The sequence below is a fragment of the Scylla paramamosain genome, chromosome 9 (genome assembly GCF_035594125.1).
Source record: "Scylla paramamosain isolate STU-SP2022 chromosome 9, ASM3559412v1, whole genome shotgun sequence".
Lineage (NCBI taxonomy): Eukaryota > Metazoa > Arthropoda > Malacostraca > Decapoda > Portunidae > Scylla > Scylla paramamosain.
Window position 1 is genome coordinate 26350001 of NC_087159.1, and position 22500 is coordinate 26372500.

General features: G+C 42.3%; 1 protein-coding gene and 1 long non-coding RNA gene across 9 annotated transcripts in view; one reads left to right on the plus strand and one right to left on the minus strand.

Moving 5' to 3' along the window:
* Positions 1 to 22500, plus strand: part of LOC135103786 (dipeptidyl aminopeptidase-like protein 6) — a 74220-nt gene that overhangs the window by 35525 nt on the left and 16195 nt on the right. For 4 of the 6 annotated variants that reach the window (XM_064010535.1, XM_064010532.1, XM_064010536.1 and 1 more), the window contains 7 exons: positions 10173 to 10266; positions 11345 to 11386; positions 15843 to 16041; positions 17178 to 17272; positions 17954 to 18028; positions 18610 to 18662; positions 20615 to 20826. In XM_064010535.1, coding sequence (XP_063866605.1) covers positions 10180 to 10266; positions 11345 to 11386; positions 15843 to 16041; positions 17178 to 17272; positions 17954 to 18028; positions 18610 to 18662; positions 20615 to 20826 — 763 coding nt within the window. In that variant the 5' untranslated portion in view covers positions 10173 to 10179. The remainder of the gene's footprint in view (positions 1 to 10172; positions 10267 to 11344; positions 11387 to 15842; positions 16042 to 17177; positions 17273 to 17953; positions 18029 to 18609; positions 18663 to 20614; positions 20827 to 22500) is intronic. The other 2 variants (XM_064010538.1, XM_064010537.1) reach the window with 1 other exon arrangement.
* LOC135103788 (uncharacterized) overlaps positions 14684 to 22500 on the minus strand; it is a 23220-nt gene continuing 15403 nt past the window's right edge. Inside the window, exons 4-5 of one of the 3 annotated variants that reach the window (XR_010270198.1) lie at positions 18553 to 18670; positions 14684 to 14966 (exon numbers count right to left, since the gene is read on the minus strand). This is a non-coding gene — a long non-coding RNA (uncharacterized LOC135103788). The other 2 variants (XR_010270197.1, XR_010270199.1) reach the window with 2 other exon arrangements.

Genomic DNA, 22500 nt, shown 5'->3' on the forward strand with positions numbered 1-22500 from the left:
TTACTACCCTCATTCAACCCTTCCCTTCCTCCCTGTCTCCCTCCCCTTCCCTTCCCCGTCCCTTCCCCTGCACTCCTTTACTCGCTTCCTTCGTCTCTATCGCAACATCGGCTTCATATCTCCGAGTCAAGGCTCCAATCTCCGTCGCCTGTCACCTGGTATGGGGGGAGACAGGTGAGAGCCTAATTAACCCTCTCTCTGTCACCTCCTGCCTTCCTCTTCCCTGGTTTTCTTGCGTCTCTTAGTTTTTTTTACGTGAGGGAAGATATGTGGTTGTGTCTGCCTGTGTTAAGACTGCTGCCTAATTTCTTTCTTTCTATCTTTCTATTTCCTCTTTTCTCTTGGTGTAAGTGCGTGATTTTTTTTTTCTTACCTTCGTTCTTTCTTTTCTTTCTTTTCAATTACTGTTATTGTTTCTACTACTTCTTCTTCTTTTTCTTTTACTTCTTCTCCATCTTTTCTTATTCTTCTATGAGTAATTCTGCTAGTTCTTTCCTTTCTTTGTTTCTTTTCCTACGATTACTGCTATTTCTTCTTCTTCTTCTTCTTCTTCTTCTTCTTCTTCTCTTCTTCTGTTTTTTTTCTTTTCTCTTGTGAACGAAATACAAAACATTTTCCTATCAAAGTCATTTGCCTTATACTTTTTTTCATCAATCACACGGTTAATTTCTTATTCACATTTTTCTTCTGTTTATCTGAGTCGTCTGTGGTACCTCGCTTGACATTGCCGGTCTTGTGTATTACTCTGCCTGCACCATACTATCTTACCTCAATTATTACCTTTGTGTTCTAATTAGTTTTTTTTTTCCTTATCACCGGTGCTACGTTACCTTATATCACCTGTGTTTGTTTATTGTATTGGTCTGCCTTTCTTCTTTCAACTTTGCTTTTTCTTATTTTTGTTTTGTTTTGATCTAGTAGAGTATAATTTGTTAGTGATATTTCTTCCTCTTTTTTTTTTCTTTAATTGCAATGACTGACCATACTAATTTGAATTGTTTAAAATTATGTGTGTATTTTTTTTTTTTATAATTACGTTGACCTAAATTACTTTCTTCACGTTATGATGCATCTTTCTATCTTACTTTAGTGCTGCTGCTACTACTACTACTACTACTACTACTACTACTACTACTACTACTACTACTACTACTACTACTACTACTACTACTACTACTACCTCTACTACTATTCCTAATAACTCACTACCACCACGACTCTACAATCACTAATACTACGACCAGTCTTCACCATAACCATCACCATCACTAGCATCACCACCACCATCACCCCAACCAGCACCACCACCACCACTACCAGCACCAATAACAAAAGCAATGACGAACAATACCTTTACGAGAAACAAAGAAACACCCCTGCAACACACACACACACACACACACACACACACACACACACACACACACACACACACACACACACACACACACACACACACACACACACAACACTACATATATCTACATTCACACGCCAACATCCACCCACCCACACACACACACACACACACACTCACTCACTCACGCACACTCACTCACGCACACACACTCACGCACACGCACACGCACGCACGTATAGCCACGCCCACACACACGCCCACGGAGGCAGGTGCAGTGCAGATAGTGGCTCTCTCTCTCTCTCTCTCTCTCTCTCTCTCTCTCTCTCTCTCTCTCTCTCTCTCTCTCTCTCTCTCTCTCTGCCCCGCCCATCCCTGGCCCTCTGCCAAGGTCCCTCCCACCCACCCCCTCCTCTTCCTCTGTTCCCACTCCTTTCTCTCCTTTTCTCTCACCTTCCCGTTTCCTGACCTCTCTCTCTCTCTCTCTCTCTCTCTCTCTCTCTCTCTCTCTCTCTCTCTCTCTCTCTCTCTCTCTCTCTCTCTCTCTCTCTCAAGTTTACCGTACAAACAACGTATTTTCTGATTGATTTAACTAGCGCGGGACTGGTGGTGGCGGTGTACAATAGTAGTAGTAGTAGTAGTAGTAGTAGTAGTAGTAGTAGTAGCAGTAGTAGGAGTAGTAATAGTAGTAGTAGTAGTAGTAGTAGTAGTAGGTGGTGGTGGTGGTGGTGGTGGTGGTGGTGGTGGTGGTGGTGGTGGTGGTGGTGGTGGTGGTGGTAGTTAGAGGTTGAGGTAGAGAATGAGGTGGTAGAAGAGGAGGAGGAGGAGGAGGAGGAGGAGGATTACCAGCATCATTAAATGCATCAATGAACACATTCAAGTAACTGGTAACTACGCATAATAATAATAATAATAATAATAATAATAATAATAATAATAATAATAATAATAATAGGAAACAATGTGTCAGGGGATGTTAATTCTCTCTTTACAATGACCTCTTTCCTCTCCTCCTCCTCCTCCTCCTCCTCCTCAATCATCTCCTCTTCTTCCTCTTCCTCGTATCTGTTCCTTTTCCAGCCTTGTTCCTCAATTTTCCTTGTTATTGTCTTGTTCTTGTTCTTCATCCTCCTCTTCTTCTTCCTCCTCCTCCTCCTCCTCCTCCTCCCTGCTTCTCTCTTCTATTATCTCCTCTCTTTTTCATCTCCTCCTCCTCTGGCTTCTCTGCATCCTCCTCCTCCTCTTCCTTCTCCTCCTCCTCCTCCTCATCCACCTTCCTTCCCTTGTCTTCCTCCTTCTCCTCCTCCTTCTCCTCTTCCCTCTGGCTCTTCTTCTCTTCCGGCTTAGAGTAAGATGATGAAGAAATGAGAGAGAGAGAGAGAGAGAGAGAGAGAGAGAGAGAGAGAGAGAGAGAGAGAGAGAGAGAGAGAGAGAGAGAGAGAGAGAGAGAGAGAGAGAGAGAGAGAGAGTTACTGCAGAGATTTAAGCAACGACGCGACAGAAACACAACCACCATCACCACCGCCACCACGACTACTACTACTACTACTTCTACTACTACTACTACTACTAGAACTACTACTAATACTACTACATTTATTATCACTACCATTACAACTTCCTCTATTATTAACTACAACAATTATCAACACCACCACTACTACTACTACTACTACTACTACTACTACTACTACTACTACTTCCAATTTTACGAGCAATATTACTACAATTGTCACCACCACCACAATCACCACTACTACTATTACTACCATTACTACTATTAATACCACGACTATTATTACTACCACTACTATTATTACTACTTAACTATTAAACCACTACCACCATTACCAAAATCACCACAGTTCATAATACTTTCTCTCTCTCTCTCTCTCTCTCTCTCTCTCTCTCTCTCTCTCTCTCTCTCTCTCTCTCTCTCTCTCTCTCATCCATTCGCTCCCATCTGTTCGCCTTCCTTTCGCTTCCTTTCATATTTCTCCATTTTCTTCCTCCTTTCTCCTTTGTAATTTCTTTCATCCTCTTCCTCTTCTTACTTTTCTTCATATTCTGTCTGTCTGTCTGTATGTATGTTTTCATGTATGTTTGCATGTATGTATGTCAATCTGTCTGCCTGTCTGTCTTTTTGTCTGTATCTCTCTCTCTCTCTCTCTCTCTCTCTCTCTCTCTCTCTCTCTCTCTCTCTCTCTCTCTCTCTCTCTCTCTTTATCCTCCTTTTCTATCTCCTGTTCCTTCTTCTCCCTTACCCTTAAAGCTACTTACTACTACTACTATTACCACCACCACCACAACCCCCACTACAACCACCAGCACCAGCACCACCACCACCACCACCACCACGACTTAATACAAACACAAACACGACTAACACCTATTCCTGCACTTTATTCTCGTCTTGAACCGCTTCGTCTTTGGGTTCATAAATCAGCGGCGTTCTTTCTAATTGGGCTCTAAATCTGCCTTACCAGTTACCTGCGTCTACTGGGGACTGTTATCACGTAAAGACCCCCTCCCCCTCCTTAATGCAAACCTCCCCCTCCCCTCTCCCCCCACCCCCTCCTCCTCTGTGAGTTAAGAGCGGCATTCGAGATCAGGGAAAGGAGGGAAATATATATGAGCGTGTGTGTGTGTGTGTGTGTGTGTGTGTGTGTGTGTGTGTGTGTGTGTGTGTGTGTGTGAATTCAATTTTGCGGTGGGAAATTCAGTGTAAGGAGAGGAAATGTTTGGTGTGTTTTTGACTGATATGGCGTGTTTAAATTTCTGATCTCTGTTGTGAGTTGTTCAGAGAGAGAGAGAGAGAGAGAGAGAGAGAGAGAGAGAGAGAGAGAGAGAGAGAGAGAGAGAGAGAGAGAGAGAAATAACCACAGGCCTAGTGAAGGAGTCATCAGTAGGCAGGTTGCTTCGGCGGCCTGTGATCAGCAGACTCCTTGGAAGCTGAGTGAAGGAAGCTCTCTCTCTCTCTCTCTCTCTCTCTCTCTCTCTCTCTCTCTCTCTCTCTCTCTCTCTCTCTCTCTTTTCTCTCGCCATGTAATTTAATCTTGCAACGTAAGGTATAAAATCCGTGCTTTCCCGCTCCCTTGTCAAAATGATCGGCGCCGCGGTAGCGTGTGGAGTAGCCGAGCGTCGTGAGTCGCGGCGCCGCGCGTCACGGGCAAGAAGCAAGCCAGCGTTTCACTCCTTTTCACTGGAGGACTGCGGCGCCTCGGGGAGCGTGGGGGGACAAAGAGACTCCAAAAGATATCTCTCGAAACACGTCCATCTCGCACAACAAAACTTCCCGGTGTTTTGGTGAATCAGCTGACTGTCCCACACACACACACTGGGTTCGGCTCCCCGCCTGTGGCCTCGGCTTCACCCGCCGTCACGCCACCGTGAAATTGTCCCTAAAGCTGCGGACAACTTTCAAACAAGGGAGACTCGTTTCCGAGAATAGCGCGGGAATCATCCTTAAGTAAAGCTGTTGGGGGGGCGGGGGGTGTTCCGAGATGCGGTGCACATAATCAAACAAAACTAAGTCAGCGGGTGAGCGGTACGGCGGCGAGGCAGAGGGCGAGTGGCCATGCACTTAAGCGAGGCAAGCGGTCCGATTTATGGTCATTTCTCCTTAAGGCTTTGGCCAGCTATTCTTTATTTAACATTCCTTGCGCTCTGGTGCCCCGAGTGTCGCCAGGCTGAGGCGGGAGATGAAGGGCCGGGCGGCGAGTCCCCGAGGCGCTACGAACACTTGCTTATGCTCTGAATGGAGGAAGAGAAAGGGGAAGAGCAGGAGCAGCTTGGTGGCAAGAGGAGCGGAGGAATTACTGCACCATTAGGAGTATTAACGCTCTATGAATATGATATAGTGAAAGATGGTTCCGTTGAGAGTCCACGGAGCGACTGGCTGCCTTGTATTCAATTAGCTGGAGAGTTTGCATAAAATAATCCTGTGAGAGACATGACAGGAAGCAAGGGAAAGAGAGGCAAGTGGAAAAGGAAGGCAAGAATGAAGCAGGGAGGGAAAGAATGTAGACAGGAGAAGGAGAGAGGGTGGGGGAGAGAAAGGAAGCAACGCGAAAGAGGTGAGTGGGAAGGAAGCCAATAATAAGAAAAGGATCAGAGGCGAGAATAAAGAGGATAAAGGAGGGAGAGGCAGGAAGGGGAAAGACTGCAGACAGACGGACGGGCAGGAGGAGGAAAGGTAAGAAAAGAAGGAAATGCGGAGGAAGAATGACTAGAAAGAAAAAAAAATAAGAAAAATAAAAGAGTGAGGGAAAAGGAAACATGGTAGGGGGAGGAGGAGGAGGAGGAGGAGGAGGAGGAGGAGGAGGAGGAGGAGGAGGAGGAGGAAGAGGAGGAGGAGGAGAAGGAGGGTTAACATGGCTAACTTTCCTTCCCTTCCTTCACCTCCACCTCCACCTCCTCCTCCTCCTTCTCCTCCTCCTCCTCTTCTTCATTCTGCCTCCACCACTAGAGCCGAGACGAGAGCTGGAGGAGGAAAAGGAGAACCAGCAAGAGGAGGAGGAGGAGGAGGAGAGGAGGGAGGAGAGGGAGGGAAAGGAAGAGAGGCCCAAAGGAGAATATTAAGTGAAGACTGACGTGCTCTCTCCTGGTTTTATGGCGCGTAGTGGCGACAGCAGAAAAATTCTTTAACGAAATATACATAAGCAAAGGAGGTATGTAATGTTACGTGACGGCGGCCAACACCACTCCAGCGGGACCCGATTTGAATAGAGGAGTTTGTCCCGCAGCGACCTTTTTCTTGCTGCCCGTGTGCTTCTGTTTTGCCCCGAGGAGGAGGAGAGAGAGAGAGAGAGAGAGAGAGAGAGAGAGAGAGAGAGAGAGAGAGAGAGAGAGAGAGAGAGAGAGAGAGAGAATGGAAGGTTTACGTAGAGAGAATGTAGGAATAGGTCAAGAAATTATTGTAGCAGAGGCGACGGAAGAAAAAATGTGGGGATTATGTGGTAGGGAAAAAAAAAGTGATAGATGTAATAATGTAAGAAAGAAAAGAAAAAAGAAAAGATGAATTGTTGTATAAGTAAAAGAGAGAGTAATGAGGTTATATGTGACTGGAGAAAGAATATAGATGTAATGGAAGGGAAATTAAAGAAGAAAATTAAAGTAGAGGTGAAAGAGAGAGAGAAAATTATATATATACGAAAAAAATATGAAGTAATAATGTGGAAATGTGTGGAAAAGAGAAAGAGAGATTGAGATAAGGGTGGAAGAGAGAAAGTGGGTATACGTAAATGAAAAAAAAAAGTGGTGAATGAAATGAATGCAGGAATATGTGAGCAAAAAAAAAAAAAATTGTGGTCGAGGTAAGGGGAGCGTGAAAGGGAGAAATGATAAACGCAACAGAGAATGTAGGAATAATTAAGTAAGAGAAAAAATCGTGGTCGAGGTGAGAGAAATAAAAATGTGGGCTATACGTAAACGAAAAAAAAAAAAAAATGTTAAACGTAATAATGTAGAAAATATGTAAAAAAAAAATAATGTAACAGAGGTGAGGGAGAAGAAAAAAAAATGAGGACACACGTGAATGAGAAATTAATAATGTAGATTTATGCAAAAGAAAATGTAAAGTTCAAATTGAAAAATATAATACAAAAAAAAAAAAACGAAGGCAACCTTAAAAAAAATAAAAAGGTGAAAACAAATAACAAACAAAGCACAAACACACATTAATGGACTAATAATGTGAATAAATACCCAAAGAAAACACTAAAAATAAAAGGCAGATATGCTGGAAACCTAATTATTGAGCAAAAAATTACATCAAATCCAGAGAGAGAGAGAGAGAGAGAGAGAGGAACACCGTACAAAAGGCGATAAAACAAGAGCGAACGGAGCAGCGACTTTTATTCCTCGTCGTGTCTCGTGAGCGTAAAGAAAACGGGAGACAGACGTGCAGCGAGGAGGAGACCGCCACTTACTCATCGCGGGGGAGGAAAATGACGGCTGCGAGGCGACTCATCTCACTTATTTGGCCGATTCATCACGAGCAGGAGGAGGAGGAGAAAGAGGAGAGGAGGACGGGGGGAGGGATGAGTAGTGGGAGTGAGGGTAGGTCACATTTTCAAGTTAGAAACGAGGTCATTCCGACACGCCCTCTCAGATCGATGGAGAGAGAGAGAGAGAGAGAGAGAGAGAGAGAGAGAGAGAGAGAGAGAGAGAGAGAGAGAGAGAGAGTAAATAAAGGTGTGCTGTCAATCAAATAACTTCTTAGTCTTGTTAGCCTGAGGATGATAAATACATTCTCTCTCTCTCTCTCTCTCTCTCTCTCTCTCTCTCTCTCTCTCTCTCTCTCTCTCTCTCTCTCCTCTCTCTCTCTCTCTCTCTCTCTCTCTGGGCACGAACTGGGGTCAAGGACGATATTTGGAGAAAGAAAAAGAGAGAGAGAGAGAGAGAGAAGAAAGAGGGAAGAAAAGGAGGGACGAAGAGGAGGAAAGGAATGTAGGCAAAGAAGGAAGAGGAAAAGGACGGAAGGAGGAATGGAGGAGAGGGGGAAGGTTACCATAGAAATCGTATTTTTTCTTTTTTCTTTTTCTGTCCAAACTTTTGAAAGGCGTAATTGAGGCAGGAAGGACGAGGATTGAAGAAGGGAAATGGAAAGGTCGAAAGAAGACAAAAGAAAAACGACACGGGAGATGAGAATACGGCAGTAGTAGTAGTAGTAGTAGTAGTAGTAGTAGTAGTAGTAGTAGTAGTAGTAGTAGTAGTTGTAGTAGTAGTAGTAGTAGTAGTAGTAGTAGTAGTAGTAGTAGTAGTAGTAGTAGTAGTAGATGTAGTAGTAGTTGTTGTTGTTATTGTTGTTGCTGTTGTTGTTCTTGTTGTTGTGGTAGCACAATACTGGAAACTATTTTCTTCTTTTGTTACAAGTAAAAGAAAGTGATTAATGGATAAGGAAAACAAGAAAGAAGAAAAAAACAAGGACAACAACATCAACAACAACAATAACAATGATAACAACAACAACAACAACAACAACAACAACAACAACAACAACCATAAAAAATAAGAATAACAACCTACTTAATTAACACTTCCTCTAAAAAAAAGTAATTTGTGAGAAGTTTAAGCAGCTATTTCGTGGCGTTAAATTTAGTTTCTTTTTATAGCACAAGAAAACAAAAAATACTCAAGAGCAAAAACAAATTCAGAAAAAAAAAGTAGGCCCCGTCAATTCTTTCTCATAAAGGAAGAAGAACATTTCCAAAACCCTTTCAAAAAAACCCATATAGATGTTCAAGGTGATCTAAATGTTTCACCTTGTTAATACGCCGTTATTTTTACCTCCCATTGTTGTTACCTTTGTCTCCTCTCCTCGTTAATTCTTTCCATCATAAAACGAAAAAAAGAAAGTAAGCAAATGGCATTCACTGAGACTTGACAGTTTTTCAAGGTGATCTAAATTTTTCGCCTTGTTAAGACAGTGTTACTTATATCCTTTATTATTACTTATGTACGTTATTTTCGTTGATTCTCTCTCTCTCTCTCTCTCTCTCTCTCTCTCTCTCTCTCTCTCTCTCTCTCTCTCTCTCTCTCTCTCTCTCTCTCATAAAACGAAAAGGAAAGTTTGCAAACACCCTTCATTGACTCCTTACAGATTTCCAAGATATTTTAAATTTTTCACCTTGTTAAGAAGATGATACTTTCACCTCTGAGTGTTACTTCTATCCCTCATCCTCCCTTCCTTTTATTATTGAGTCTTTCATACAAGTATCTACTCTTGTGTGTGACTCTCGTGGTGTCATCATTATCATACAACACCTGTCTTATCTTATCATGTGCTTTTTTTATCTCTCATCCTCCATTACCTTCTATGTACGACTCTCGTGGGGTATCACCATCATACAACACCTATCTTATCCTGTCCCGTGTTTCTTTAATCCCTTATCCTCCATTCCTCCTATCAGTAAATCTATTATACAGGTATCTATGTATTCCCTGACTCTAAAGGATTAATAATTACCATGCAACTTTATTCTATCTGTATTCTTTCTGTATTTGTCACCAGTGGATACAGGTTTTGTGTTTCTCGTCCTTCGTGGTTTGTTTATTGTCATGCAGCTCCTCTTTCTTCTTGTGTGGGAGAGACTAGGAAGTGTATTCATAATTGGTAACTATTTCTATTTCATTTTGTGTTTCTGCTCTTTGTTGATGGTTGATGTGCGAAAGCGAGAAGTGAAAGAGTGAGTGAGTGAGTGAATGACAAGAAAGGAGAGAAAAGAAAGGAAGAAAGAAGAAAGAATGCATGAAAGAATAGATAAATAAGTATATGAATTAATGAATGAGTAAAAGAAAAGAAAGAAAAAAAGAATGAATGAATGAATGAATGAATGAACGAATGAATGGACGAATGAATGACAGCTAGTAATTTCTTTGGAACAATCTCGATCCATTACATTTGTTTTGTAGCAAAGCAAAATATACCTAATACATATCCACTATAAAAAATACACTCTTGAAAAAGCATGCAACCTCTCTCTCTCTCTCTCTCTCTCTCTCTCTCTCTCTCTCTCTCTCTCTCTCTCTCTCTCTCTCTCTCTCTCTCTCTCTCTCTCTCTCTCTCTCTTCAAGCCCTCCCTCACCCCTTCCCCACCACCGCCGCGTCCCTCACCTGCCATCCTACACAATAACCTCCAGAGCTACCCTTCAGCCCTGTCGCTTCTCCTCCCACTCCCTGCACACCAATATTAAATACCGCACCGTAAGACACTCCGCGCTGACACTCGTTTTCTCTACCCTCCCCCGCCTCGACTTGCCTCACCCGCCCTGCCCCGCTCCGCCTCGTCCCCTGCCCGGCCCACGCTGCCAGACGGAGGATGCTCGCCAACAGCATGGAACAAAATGAATGGAAAGTTCCCCCCGACAACACGGTCCAAGTGGTGGACCCTATGGGCATGAATGAGGTACGTGGACCACCGCTGCTGCCTTTTATTGTTGTTGTTGTTTGTTTTTTGTTTGTTGGTTGCGTTGAGCACGAATTGTAGATGTAGTTTCAGTTGTAGTAGATTTTGTGAATACTTTCGTTTTTTTTTGTTGTTGTTGTCTTTAGTTTGCTGGTAGTAGTAGTAGTAGTAGTAGTAGTAGTAGTAGTAGTAGTAGTAGTAGTTTTCTGTCTCGTTTACTGATGATTTTAAAAAAATGAGCTGTAGTGATATATTTTTTTGCAAAACCATCTCTATCTTCATTTTGCTTCAGTAGTTCAACATTTGCGAGTCTCTTTTTAGTGTGATTCTTGCTTTCGCTTACTAGTAGTTCTCAGTTAATATATATTTTTTGTATCCTTGATATTTTTTACAATTCGGCGAAGCATTTTCTTTTACTCCAGCATCACAACTTGAGTATTTTATTGTTTCAGAGCAGACAAAGCCATACATTTTTTTTTTTCCATGGATTTTAATGACATGCCTTTACTGTCCGTTTATTTTTTCTATGTGGTTTTCTTTTTCAGGGAAAGAGAAGGTGACACCCCACAACACATTGGCTGTTTACCATTATTTTGCCCCATTCAGAAAAAAAAGAAAAGAAAAGAAAAGAAACGTACAGTAAAATTAATTCCTCCCTTTTCTCATTTTTTTTTCTTTGCAATACACACACACACACACACACACACACACACACACACACACACACACACACACACACACACACACACACATTGTATTTTTACGAGTATCCACAAAAAAAAAAAAAAATAAATAAAACGTAAAAAGAAAAAAAAATATATATATATATACATCCCTTCTTTTCTCCCTTTCAGTGTAGACTCTTAATAATATCAGCAATAATAATCATAATAATCATAATAATACACGCTACGGTCTTGCCTTCTTACTTTTATGATATTTCCTTCCCTTATTTTTATCTACTTGTTTCTCCCCTACTTTGTATTTCACCCCTCCCTGTTTTTAGTACTTTTTTCGTGATGCAAGTTTTGTATACTGCGACGGAAGGACTTAACATCTGTTTCTTGTTGCACCTCAGAGCTGGGTAGAGTATCTTGAATATCTGCGGAAGAAGGAGGAGGTAAGGACGGGGCTGAGGGAGAGGTGTGCGAGGCTTGTGCTGCGGCGGGGCGGAGCTGGGAGGTGCGGGGCGGGGTATAGGACGCGTGGCAAGACGTGGCTAACAACCTCTTCACTCACTCACTCACTAAATCTAAAGGGAAATCACACACACTGGTTACTTGTTTTCCTTTTTTTTTTTTTTTTTCTGTTTTAGTAACTCTCGCCGCTTCTTTGACTTTCTGTTATCCTTGCCGTGTGCATTTCAAAGCGGAATCCTAACTATTTCGTTTTGCTTGTTTTTTTTTCTCTCTCTTTTTCCGCTTTACTGAGCCGACTTATCACTTATCCACTTAGTTATACATTTGTTTAAGCGACCAAGTCCTCTCGCGGCGCCTCTGTCTCTATCCTGGCTTGGAGGCGCCTGCACTGCGATTCACAAATTCACAACACAACTAGCAAGGTTAATGAGCGGAGAAAGTAGTCAAATAGATCACTGAGTGAAGAAGAATAAGGTGAAGCAGAAGTTCTTTATTATGCTTCTAATCCCATCTTTCCCGGGGGTAATTATTGCCAGGCACTCTTTATCTTTTGCTAGCTGTCGAAGGCTCTAAAAGCATCGGTTCTTGTATAGAATGCCTAGTTACATTCAAACTTCCTTCACTTAACTATGCAATCTATTTCAAAAGATGAGTTATCGTGACACTTCCGGAATTAAACTGGCCACCTGTTATTTATGTATTTGTTTATATATTTATTTATCTACTTTTCTGGAATCTCCTCCTATAATTTCTTTTGAGAGAGGTACAGTGATCGGGCGTCTTATTTTACTATTATTATTTTTCAGCAGTTTTGGTGCCCTTGATTAGATCCCTTGGCACGTACGAAAGAAAAAAAAAGTACCACACACTAATCAGTAACGGACTGAATCACGTGTTATTTCTCCGGCAAGTAAGACACAAGAGGAGAGGATTCATGAGGTGCTTCCAGACTGAGCTCTCACGATACTTTAAGATGGAGTTAATTTCGGATCATGGACCATATTCTGAAACACTTCTGTCAGGACCTCGACTATTTTTAAAAGGTTTCTAGATTAAATAACACTGGTTTTCAGAGATGTTTTTTTTTACAGTTTTAATGACATATTAACGCCATTTCTACCTTATGAACTGGAGAAACACTCTTGATAATCTAGCTGATCATCTTTGTGGCTCTTGAAAATAGTCGTGGTAGTGAGAGAGCACTTCAAATGGCCTCTTTTCTCCGAGATTGTGTTGCTCTTGGCCAAAACTTCTCCTATATTAAAAAAAAAATAATAATAATAATAAAATGAAATAGAGCTGGAACGACTCCGTGATACATTGCACAACGCTTGGCACGGGCGTCACCTTCCCTTCTGCACGTACAGCCCGCCTCCCCGTCTACAAACGTCACCGGAGCACACGCGTCACTGTAGATGCGTGGTTGCTTCATCCGGGTGACGTGCAGGAACTCACGTTCTGGACTTGATCATTGCAACGCCCGCACACCTGTGGCCCGTATTTCTGAATACGCTTTGCTCTCTCACCATGACTATTTTTAAAGGGCACAGAGATTATTTACAGGATTCCTATGAGTGTTTCTCCTGTTAATAATGTAGAAATTTCGATCATCTGTCACTGGAACCGTAAAAATATAATTAAAATCCGTAAAGCTTTAATTAGAGCCTTTTGAAAGTAGTGGAGGTGCGGCCTAGAAATGTTTCAGAATACGGTTCTGTAACTCATGGCACGTGCGGTCTAGTGCGTGGTGTGGCTGCGGGCTGAGACTCACGTGCTCGACTCAGGAACAAAAATTAACATGTTGCATTTATGAACAAAAAAAGTTAAGTTACTGATTTTACACAATATATATATATATATATATATATATATATATATATATATATATATATATATATATATATATATATATATATATATATATATATATATATATATATATATATATATTTTATTTTATTTTATTTTTTTCCAAGTTGTATGAACGTGAGGTGTACGAGATGGAGTGCGCAACAGGAGTGTGTGTGCTGGCCTCACTGACTACGTGCATCGGGATCGTGCCTGCTTGTATGTATGTATGTATGCCAAGACTGCGTTCGATCCTTTTAGCGAGTGTCCGTGTGCATCTACCCGGCAGAAAGGAAGGAAGGAAGGAAGGAAGGAAGGAAGGAAGGAAGGAAGGAAGGAAGGAAGGAAGGAAGGAAGGAAGGAAGGAAGGAAGGAAGGAAGGAGAGAGAGAGAGAGAGAGAGAGAGAGAGAGAGAGAGAGAGAGAGAGAGAGAGAGAGAGAGAGAGAGAGAGAGAGAATTATGGATACAGTGAAGGTCTCCTTCACTGTATCCATAATTACGCTTGTAATGGGCGTGACTGAGGAAGGCGTACAAAATCAAGCGTGTTGGAGATGAGTGATGCACCGTGGCGACCCCCAGCAGGAACAGCCAAAAGAAGAGGTAGAAAAACAGGGTGTCCGTATGGTGGTGGTGGTGATAAAGAGCACCTGACAGATAAGGTCCCAGGGTCCCTCCCGAAGCACAGCTGGGTTAGCACTATAAATACAGGCAGCACGTGGCCACATGAGCAGCACAGGTGACACATATAGCCCGCAGCACCACGCCAGGCAAGATGTGTTCAAGAAAGGATGGAAAGCTTAGCATTAAGGCTTATTTGACCACTGAGGTGAACGCGACAGGTGTGGACGGAAGCAAACCTGTCCTTAATTAGGAAGGCCGCGCCCCCTACCCACACAGGCCACACCTGCTTCATTATTCTCGCCCAAGACGGTCATTATGTTAATTATATACTTAATTACCACAATTCCGAAGGCCAGAACGTTAAATATGTCCACCTTCTCCGTAATGGTCGACATTAGCGAGGCAAAAGCGTGCTAATGACTTGATTATTCCCGGAGGCAAACACACCGCGGCGCCTGCTGGGAGCCGCCGGCCGCTCATTAATTCAGACCCAAACCCCGCGACCCGACCAGCACTGAAGGAAGTGATCAAGCAGGAATTAGTGTAAGCAACTTAGTGCCACAAAACGCGCGGTAATATCATATACAAACAAGGCGAACCTCCGGGGTGCGGGACTTGGCGCGCAGGATACACAAGGTCATCGCGGCTAAAATTACTGCCGGTGTTAACTGCTGCTGCTACTGCTGCTGCTGCTGCTGCTGCTGCTGCTGCTGCTGCTGCTGCTGCTGCCGCTGCTGCTGCTTGGAGGTTCGCTTGGCTGCTGATATAACTCACTAACGACCACTGGTATGATGGACCCTGTGTGGTGGTGGTGTGGTGGTGGTGGTGGTGGTGGTGGTGGTTTAGATACAACCGTGACAGTCATGCTCATGGCGAGTTACTTGACTTACTTAACTCTACAATATAGGTTGTAGAAATAATAATGACAATAATAATAATAATAATAATAATAATAATAATAATAATAATAATAATAATAATAATAATAATAATAATAATAACAACAAGGGAATTCCTTTACTCACTCTGTCCTTGTGCAGCACGCTGAGTGGCGTCCTCAATGTTTTCTTCCTTTGGCTCAGCCGCAGAAACTGAAACAGAAAAAAAAACTTTACATGATCATCCTTTATAGATAAATAAATAAATAAAATGATATATATATATATATATATATATATATATATATATATATATATATATATATATATATATATATATATATATATATATATATATATATATATATATATATATCGCCATTCTACATGTTACTACAAATACTTAGCTACTTAAAACCATTCCCTAACGTAGAAGTCTAAACACTGAAAACACGAAAACAGAACAAGCATTCATATCTCCACCACGCCACAAGACAAGGGCGTGGCGTGGCGTGGAGTGGTGTGGAGAAGCGTGGCGTGGTGTCGCTAGTGGTGACGGGTTCACGAGCACCGTGCACGTGGCAGCACAACACCCACGCGCCTCACACTTCTCACTACCCACACTGACACACACTCCAGGTCACCGCGGCGAGGGATCAATAATTAGAAGGGAGAGCAGAGATCACACGTGATGCTTGGAGTGCTCCATTCGTCATTCTCTCTTTATATGTACACTGGAAACAATGGAAGGTGTTCTCCTTCGTTTCCTTTCTTTTTCTTTCTTTCGACTCTTTATAGGTAAGAGACGATTCTTTACAGACGTATCTAATGCATATTTTTTTTAATTATGAAAAAGTTTTCACTATTGGCCCATTTTTGTTCATTGTTTTCCTTTCTACTCTACCTCTTTTTAATATTTCATGAAAGGGGGCCAGTTTTCCTTCCTTTCGCCTTTATCCAATTGTTATTACACCAGAAAACTAATAATAGAATGAGTTTTTTTTTTTTTTTCTTCTGTGTTTCTCTTTAATCTGTCTTAAGAGAAAAAAAAACGAAAACTGTGACGGAGTATTTTTCTGCGTCCACCAGAGGCCTGAAGGTCCCAAGAGGAACTGGATAGGCATCTTCATCTCGCTGGGCATCATCAGCTTTGTGCTCATCATGGTTACCATCGCCACCTTCATCGTGGGAGACCCGCCGCCGCTGTTCTACGGGCGGCGCATCGTCATCACAGACCTCCAGGACCCTATGCTCATGGCCTCACCCATGGGCACGCAGTGGGTGGCAAGTGAGTGCTGGCCGCCACAAGCACACACACACACACACACACACACACACACACACACTCGACGAAAAAATCTACTTGGGTCTCTCTCTCTCTCTCTCTCTCTCTCTCTCTCTCTGACTCACGCGTCACATGTTAATTACTTGTATCAGTCACAGATGTACGTAAGAAATGCCGCACTCAGAATAGTCTTGGCAACGCGCGGGTTCAAATCGCTATTAAAAGTCTACGGGACGCGCGTGCCACGTTTCATTACCTCTCCTTACCCTAAGATGCCTGCACGGTCTCGAGGCGATCGGAAGGGATACTTGCACAAAACATGGGAATAAATAAGGGAGAGAAAGGGTCAGTCATTAGCTAAAACTTAATATTCGTTATAGATTTCTTTTTCTCCACTGTTGTCTAAGAGTGATCTGAGGTGTGCAGGGTCTTCTTCCTTCTTCTATTTCATCGCTGTCAATTCCGTCTTTTCTAGTCCCTTTTTGTAATGTGCTTGTATATAGAACATTGAATTTACTGCTACTGTTATTATTATCATCGTAATCATCATCATCATCATTATATGAGTAGTAGTAGTAGTAGTAGTAGTAGTAGTAGTAGTAGTAGTAGTAATAGTAGTAGTAGCAGTAGTAGTAGTAGTAGTAGTAGTCGTAGTAGTAGGAGCTGCAGCAACAACAGCAGCAGCAGCAGCAGCAGCAGCAGCAGCAGCAGCAGCAGCAGCAGCAGCAGCAGCAGCAGCAGCAGCAGGAGGAGGAGGAGCAGCAGCAGTAGTAATAGTAGTAGTCGTAGTAGCAGTAGTAGTAGTAGTAGTAGTAGTAGTAACAATAATAATAATAATAATAATAATAATAATAATAATAATAATAATAATAATAATAATAATAATGATAATAATGATAATAATAATAACAATAATAGTAGTAATAATGGTAGTAGCAGGAGGAGCAGCCACACCAGCACCAGCAGCAGAAGCAATAGTAGTAGTGATAGGGATAGTAAAAGTGTCTGTAGTATTAGTTACGACATATTCACGCAGTAATAGTATGTAGAAGCAACAGCAATAGTGACAGTAGCAGTAGTAATAATTCCTGAAGCATCAGTTACGGCACACCACTCACGCAGCACATCTCTTTCGTCAGATGACCAGCTGGCGTACTTGTCAGAAGGGCAAGGGATACGCATGCTCAACACACGCTCCAGGCTCAACATCACTCTCGTCACCAACATTGCCCTGGTGAGTGGCGCTGTAGTGGTGGTGGTGGATTTATTGGCCTTGTTGGTAGTAACATGTGTGATGTGGGACAAATGCATTAGTGGTTAATTAACGTATTACAAGGGAAGTCTGTCATGGTTAATTAGATAGTTGTGGAATAATGATGTGAATAATTTACCTACCAGACGGAAATGATAGTAGTTAATTAATGTATGAGAAAAAAAATTTCAGGATGATACATCTGTGAAGGAATAATAGAAATATTCATAGTGATTCTAAATATTGTTTCTAAATACGATGTCATTATAACTTCTGTTGTTGTGTGTTTCATTGTGCTTGTCTGGTTAATTAATGCGTGAGAGAAAAAAAAAAACTTAACTGAATGATAAATTTGTAAGGAAAAATGGAGATATTCATAGTAATTCATATTGATTGTAACTACGATCATTTTTTTCTTATTTATGTTGCATATTGATTCTAACTACGATATTTTTTTTCTTACTTCTGTTGTTAAGTGTTTCATTGTACTTGTGTTGTTAACTAAAGGATTAGGAAGAAAAAAATAGCCGGATGATAAATTTGTGAGGGAACAACAGAAATATTGATAGTGATTCTTATTCCCGTTTCTAAATACGATTTCTTATTCCTTCTGTTGTTAAGTGTTTCATTGTGTTTGTGTGTTCGTGCGTGTGTCCCTTGCAGCACCAGACGGGCGCCGAGGAGTTTTCTGTGTCGTCTGACCTTCGCTACGTGCTACTCGTGCATGACGTCATCAAGGTGTGTGTGTGTGTGTGTGTGTGTGTGTGTGTGTGTGTGTGTGTGTGTGTGTGTGTGTGTGTGTGTGTGTGTGTGTGTGTGTGTGTGTGTGTGTGTGTTTAAGTGTGTGTGTGTGTGTGTGTGTGTGTGTGTGTGTGTGTGTGTGTGTGTGTGTGTGTGTGTGTGTGTTTAAGTGTGTGTAAGTGTGTGTGTGTGTGTGTGTGTGTGTGTGTGTGTGTGTGTGTGTGTGTGTGTGTGTGTGTGTGTGTGTGTGTGTGTGTGTGTGTGTGTGTGTGTGTGTGTGTGTGTGTGTGTGTGTGTGTGTGTGTGTGTGTGTGTGTGTGTGTGTGTGTGTGTGTTCTGCTGCTCATGTGTATGCCTCTATTTTTTTAGTATATACAGTTTGTTGTAATCAGCAGCAATAGCAATCTGGTGCATCATTCCCAACACACAACAACAACAACAACAACATACATCCATTCCATTCAATTCATTCAACAATCTTTCATTTTCCATCTCAACAAAATATGATGATGACCACTTACTCTTTATATATTTTATTTTACTCCTGTTCCTGTCTGACCTTTGACCTTGCTCGCCAGGGTCGCCTGTACACGCGGACAGCAGAATACAGCATCTACGACGTCACCACTGAGTAGGTCACTGCCCAGGAGAGAACATTTGGCGTTAGGTCAGGGCAGGATGTAGGCCAGGTTAGGTCAAGTCAGGGTAAACTTATATTAGATCAGGGAAGGATGCAAGTTAAGTTAGGTCAAGTCAGGGTAAGGTCATATTTGGTCAGGGAAGGATGCAAGATAAGTTAGGTCAAGTCAGGGTAAGGTCATATTAGGTTAGGTAAGGATGGAAAGTAAGTTAGCTCAAGTCAAGGTAAGATTACATTAGGTCAGGAAAGGATTCAAGGTCAAGTTAGGGTTAGCTTATATTGGGTCAGGGAAGGATACAAGATAAGTTAGGTCAAGTCATGGTGAGTTTGTATTAGTCAGCATTCGGCTAGAAGCACCTTTGTACTCTTATTATTTTTTTATTTATTGCATTTACATATTTATTTACCTTTTTTTTTTGTGTGTGTAAGAGATGTTCAAGCATAGAGCAACTAAAAAAAAAGAAAGAAAAAAATTAATTGAAAGTGCCAGTCCCTGAAGAAGACAGTCAGTATTCAACAAAACACTATAAGTCTGGTTCAGGTTGGGTTAGGTTAAGTTAGGTTTGGTAAGGTTAAGTTTTAGCATCGCATTTCTAAATGTTTTGTTCTCTCATTAGGTCTACTTTTCAAAGGTCACAGAGATCATTAATTGGGCTATCAAACATGTTTTCCTGATCATGAAGTCGACTCAGTTAAACCACCATTGCAATCCCGAAAACACGTTTGTAAACACCTGTAACTTACGAGTACATTAGAACCTTTTCATCTCTCCCCTCATCTTTTTTAACATGTCAGGGGGGGGGTCTAGCCAAGGACATAAAAAAAAAATATTCTATAAAAAGCTTACTTGGAATGCCATCCACAAAAAAAAAAAAAAAACGGAGAACAAAAAAGATAAAACACTGACACGTTTAACATCACGAATCATATTAGTTGATCACAATATTACTTCATAAATACATATAGACAGTTGAAGATAGTCTGGTTAATTCACTTAGCCCATATTAGCGCCTAGACACTATCATGGTAGTATCAGTTACGTTAGAGTAATGTTGGACTGGTGGTTGTGGCAGTGGGTGATGGATGAGTGTGTAAGTCAGCTGTTGTGTTGCTGGCTGGTGGGGAGCCGAGCCAGGAGCCTTTCGCGATAACAGTGGCAAAAAAAAAAAATAAAAGACTGACAATTTTAACCACACAGGCAAGACAAGTGAGTTTATGGTGCTCTCATTCCCAGCCAGATCCTATACGATTCTCTCTCTCTCTCTCTCTCTCTCTCTCTCTCTCTCTCTCTCTCTCTCTCTCTCTCTCTCTCTCTCTCTCTCTCTCTCTTACTCCCACATACACTGCGCCAGAAAAGTCCTCCCACGCTCTCTCTCTCTCTCTCTCTCTCTCTCTCATCTCTCTCTCTCTCTCTCTCTCTCTCTCTCTCTCTCTCTCTCTCTCTCTCTCTCTCTCTCTCTCTCTCTCTCTCTCCCCCACAACTCTCCTCACATACCAGCTATTACTGACGCTATAATCTCTGTCTCTCTGTTTGTCTACTTACTCGTATGTACCTCTGCTTGTCCTTCCTCGCTGTCTCTAAATCCGCTTCTCAATATATCCCAGCATTTCTATCTCTGCAATTCCTTTTCTGCTGCTTGTATCTCTTTGTCTATGTCTCTCTCTCTCTCCCACCAGCCCACCAACCACTGCCACATCATCATCTCTCACCTGTCTACGCTCTTCTGTCACTGTCCGTAATATATTCCCCGCTGTGAGTCCATCCGTCACTCACTAACCAACCCACTTGCACTTTGTTTATCTACGTGTTTTTTACCCCTACGTATGTGTCAGGCTGTCCATCTTCCTCTCTTGACTTGCCTCGAACCGCCAGCATCCAATATCCCTCCCTCTCCCTCTCCCTCTCTCTCTCTCTCTAACCCGCCGCCACGTCTCGCCGGCAGCCACTACTACCCACTCAAGCTGTGGCGCCATGACGTGGAACAGCCGAGGTTCCAGCACGTGGCCTGGGTGGGCAATACCGGGTCTGCGATGGTGGTGGTACACGAGGCCAACTTGTACCTGCTCCCGGGGCCCAACATGAACCCCGTCACCTTAACCAACGATGCCAAGCCAGACCTTCTATACAACGGTGTTCCTGATATACTGTATGAGGGTGAGGGACTGTGTGTGTGTGTGTGTGTGTGTGTGTGTGTGTGTGTGTGTGTGTGTGTGTGTGTGTGTGTGTGTGTGTTTCGAGTTATTAAGCCGGGAAATTATGTATAAATAGTTTAGATCAGAGTTTAACGACACACACACACACACACACACACACACACACACAGTTGGAAGAGGAGGACAAGGAGGAGGAGGAGATGAAGACGATGATGAAGATGAAGAAGAAAAAAGAAAGAAAAAGAAGATATCATAACCTTGACTGATTGATTGACTTAGGAAGCAACAACATTGAGGTCATCTGGCGCCGCAGAGGAGGAGAAGGAAGGAGACGAAGAGGAGGAAGAAGAGGAAGCATTCAGTGGCTTAAGGAAGATATTACCACAACAATAACCACTCACGATGCATTCAATTAACACACAGCCATAAAATATAAACAAAAAAGATAACATTTACTCTGACCATTCATATTAAAAAAAAAAAAAACACTTCCCATTTGCAACTGTACATGAAAAGTCCATATTTGATACCATCCCTATTGTCCTACGTCTCTTTTCCCTCCTCCTCCTCCTCCTCCTCTTTCTCCTCCTCCTCCTCCTCTTCCTCTTTCTCCTCCTCCTCTTCCTCCTTACTCCCTGATCATCGTCCTGTCTCCACTTCCTCGTCCTCCTCCATCTCCTGCCTCCCCACTACCTCACTACCTCGTCCTCCTCCACCTCCTGTCCCCTTTACCTCGTCCTCCTCTTCCTATTTTCTCCTCTACTCCATCCTCCTTCACCTCCTGTCTCCTCCTTAACCTCTTCCTTCTCCTCTTCTACGTTTCCCTTCTCCCTGATCATCGCCGCCATAAGTAAGACCTCTTTATTATTTACACTGCGTAGAAACCCCCGCCGTTCATCTCCTCTCCTGACACTCTAGATGCACATCATAATTACCGTGGCGTGCATATCCCTGGCATGCTTAGTGACTGGGACTGACTGGCTGGCTGACTGCTGCTGCTGCTGCTACCGAGGCTGTCACGTTGTGTGTGTGTGTGTGTGTGTGTGTGTGTGTGTGTGTGTGTGTGTGTGTGTGTGTGTGTGTGTGTGTGTGTGTGTGTGTGTGTGTGTGTGTGTGTGTGTGTGTGTGTGTGTGTGTGTGTGTGTGTGTGTGTGTGTGTGTGTGTGTGTGTGTGTGTGTGTGTGTGCTGCCATCCGCATCTCCCACATTCTTTCTCCGGTAGCTTCCTACACGTAAATAGGTAGATAGATGAATGGATGGATAGATAGATGGACAGGCAGACAAACAGACTATATATATATATATATATATATATATATATATATATATATATATATATATATATATATATATATATATATATATATATAGAGAGAGAGAGAGAGAGAGAGAGAGAGAGAGAGAGAGAGAGAGAGAGAGAGAGAGAGAGAGAGAGAGAGAGAGAGAGAGAGAGAGAGAGAGAGAGAGAGAGAGAGAGAGAGAGAGAGTACACTCGCCACAAAAATGAGTAAAATCAGACAATAAAACTAATAAAAAAATGTAGTTCATGAGAAAACGAAGGAATGCAGAAACAGGACAAACAAAAAAAAACAATAAAAAATACTCAACTAAAAATCAAACAATAAAACAAGAACAAAACACACACACACACACACACACACACACACACACACAC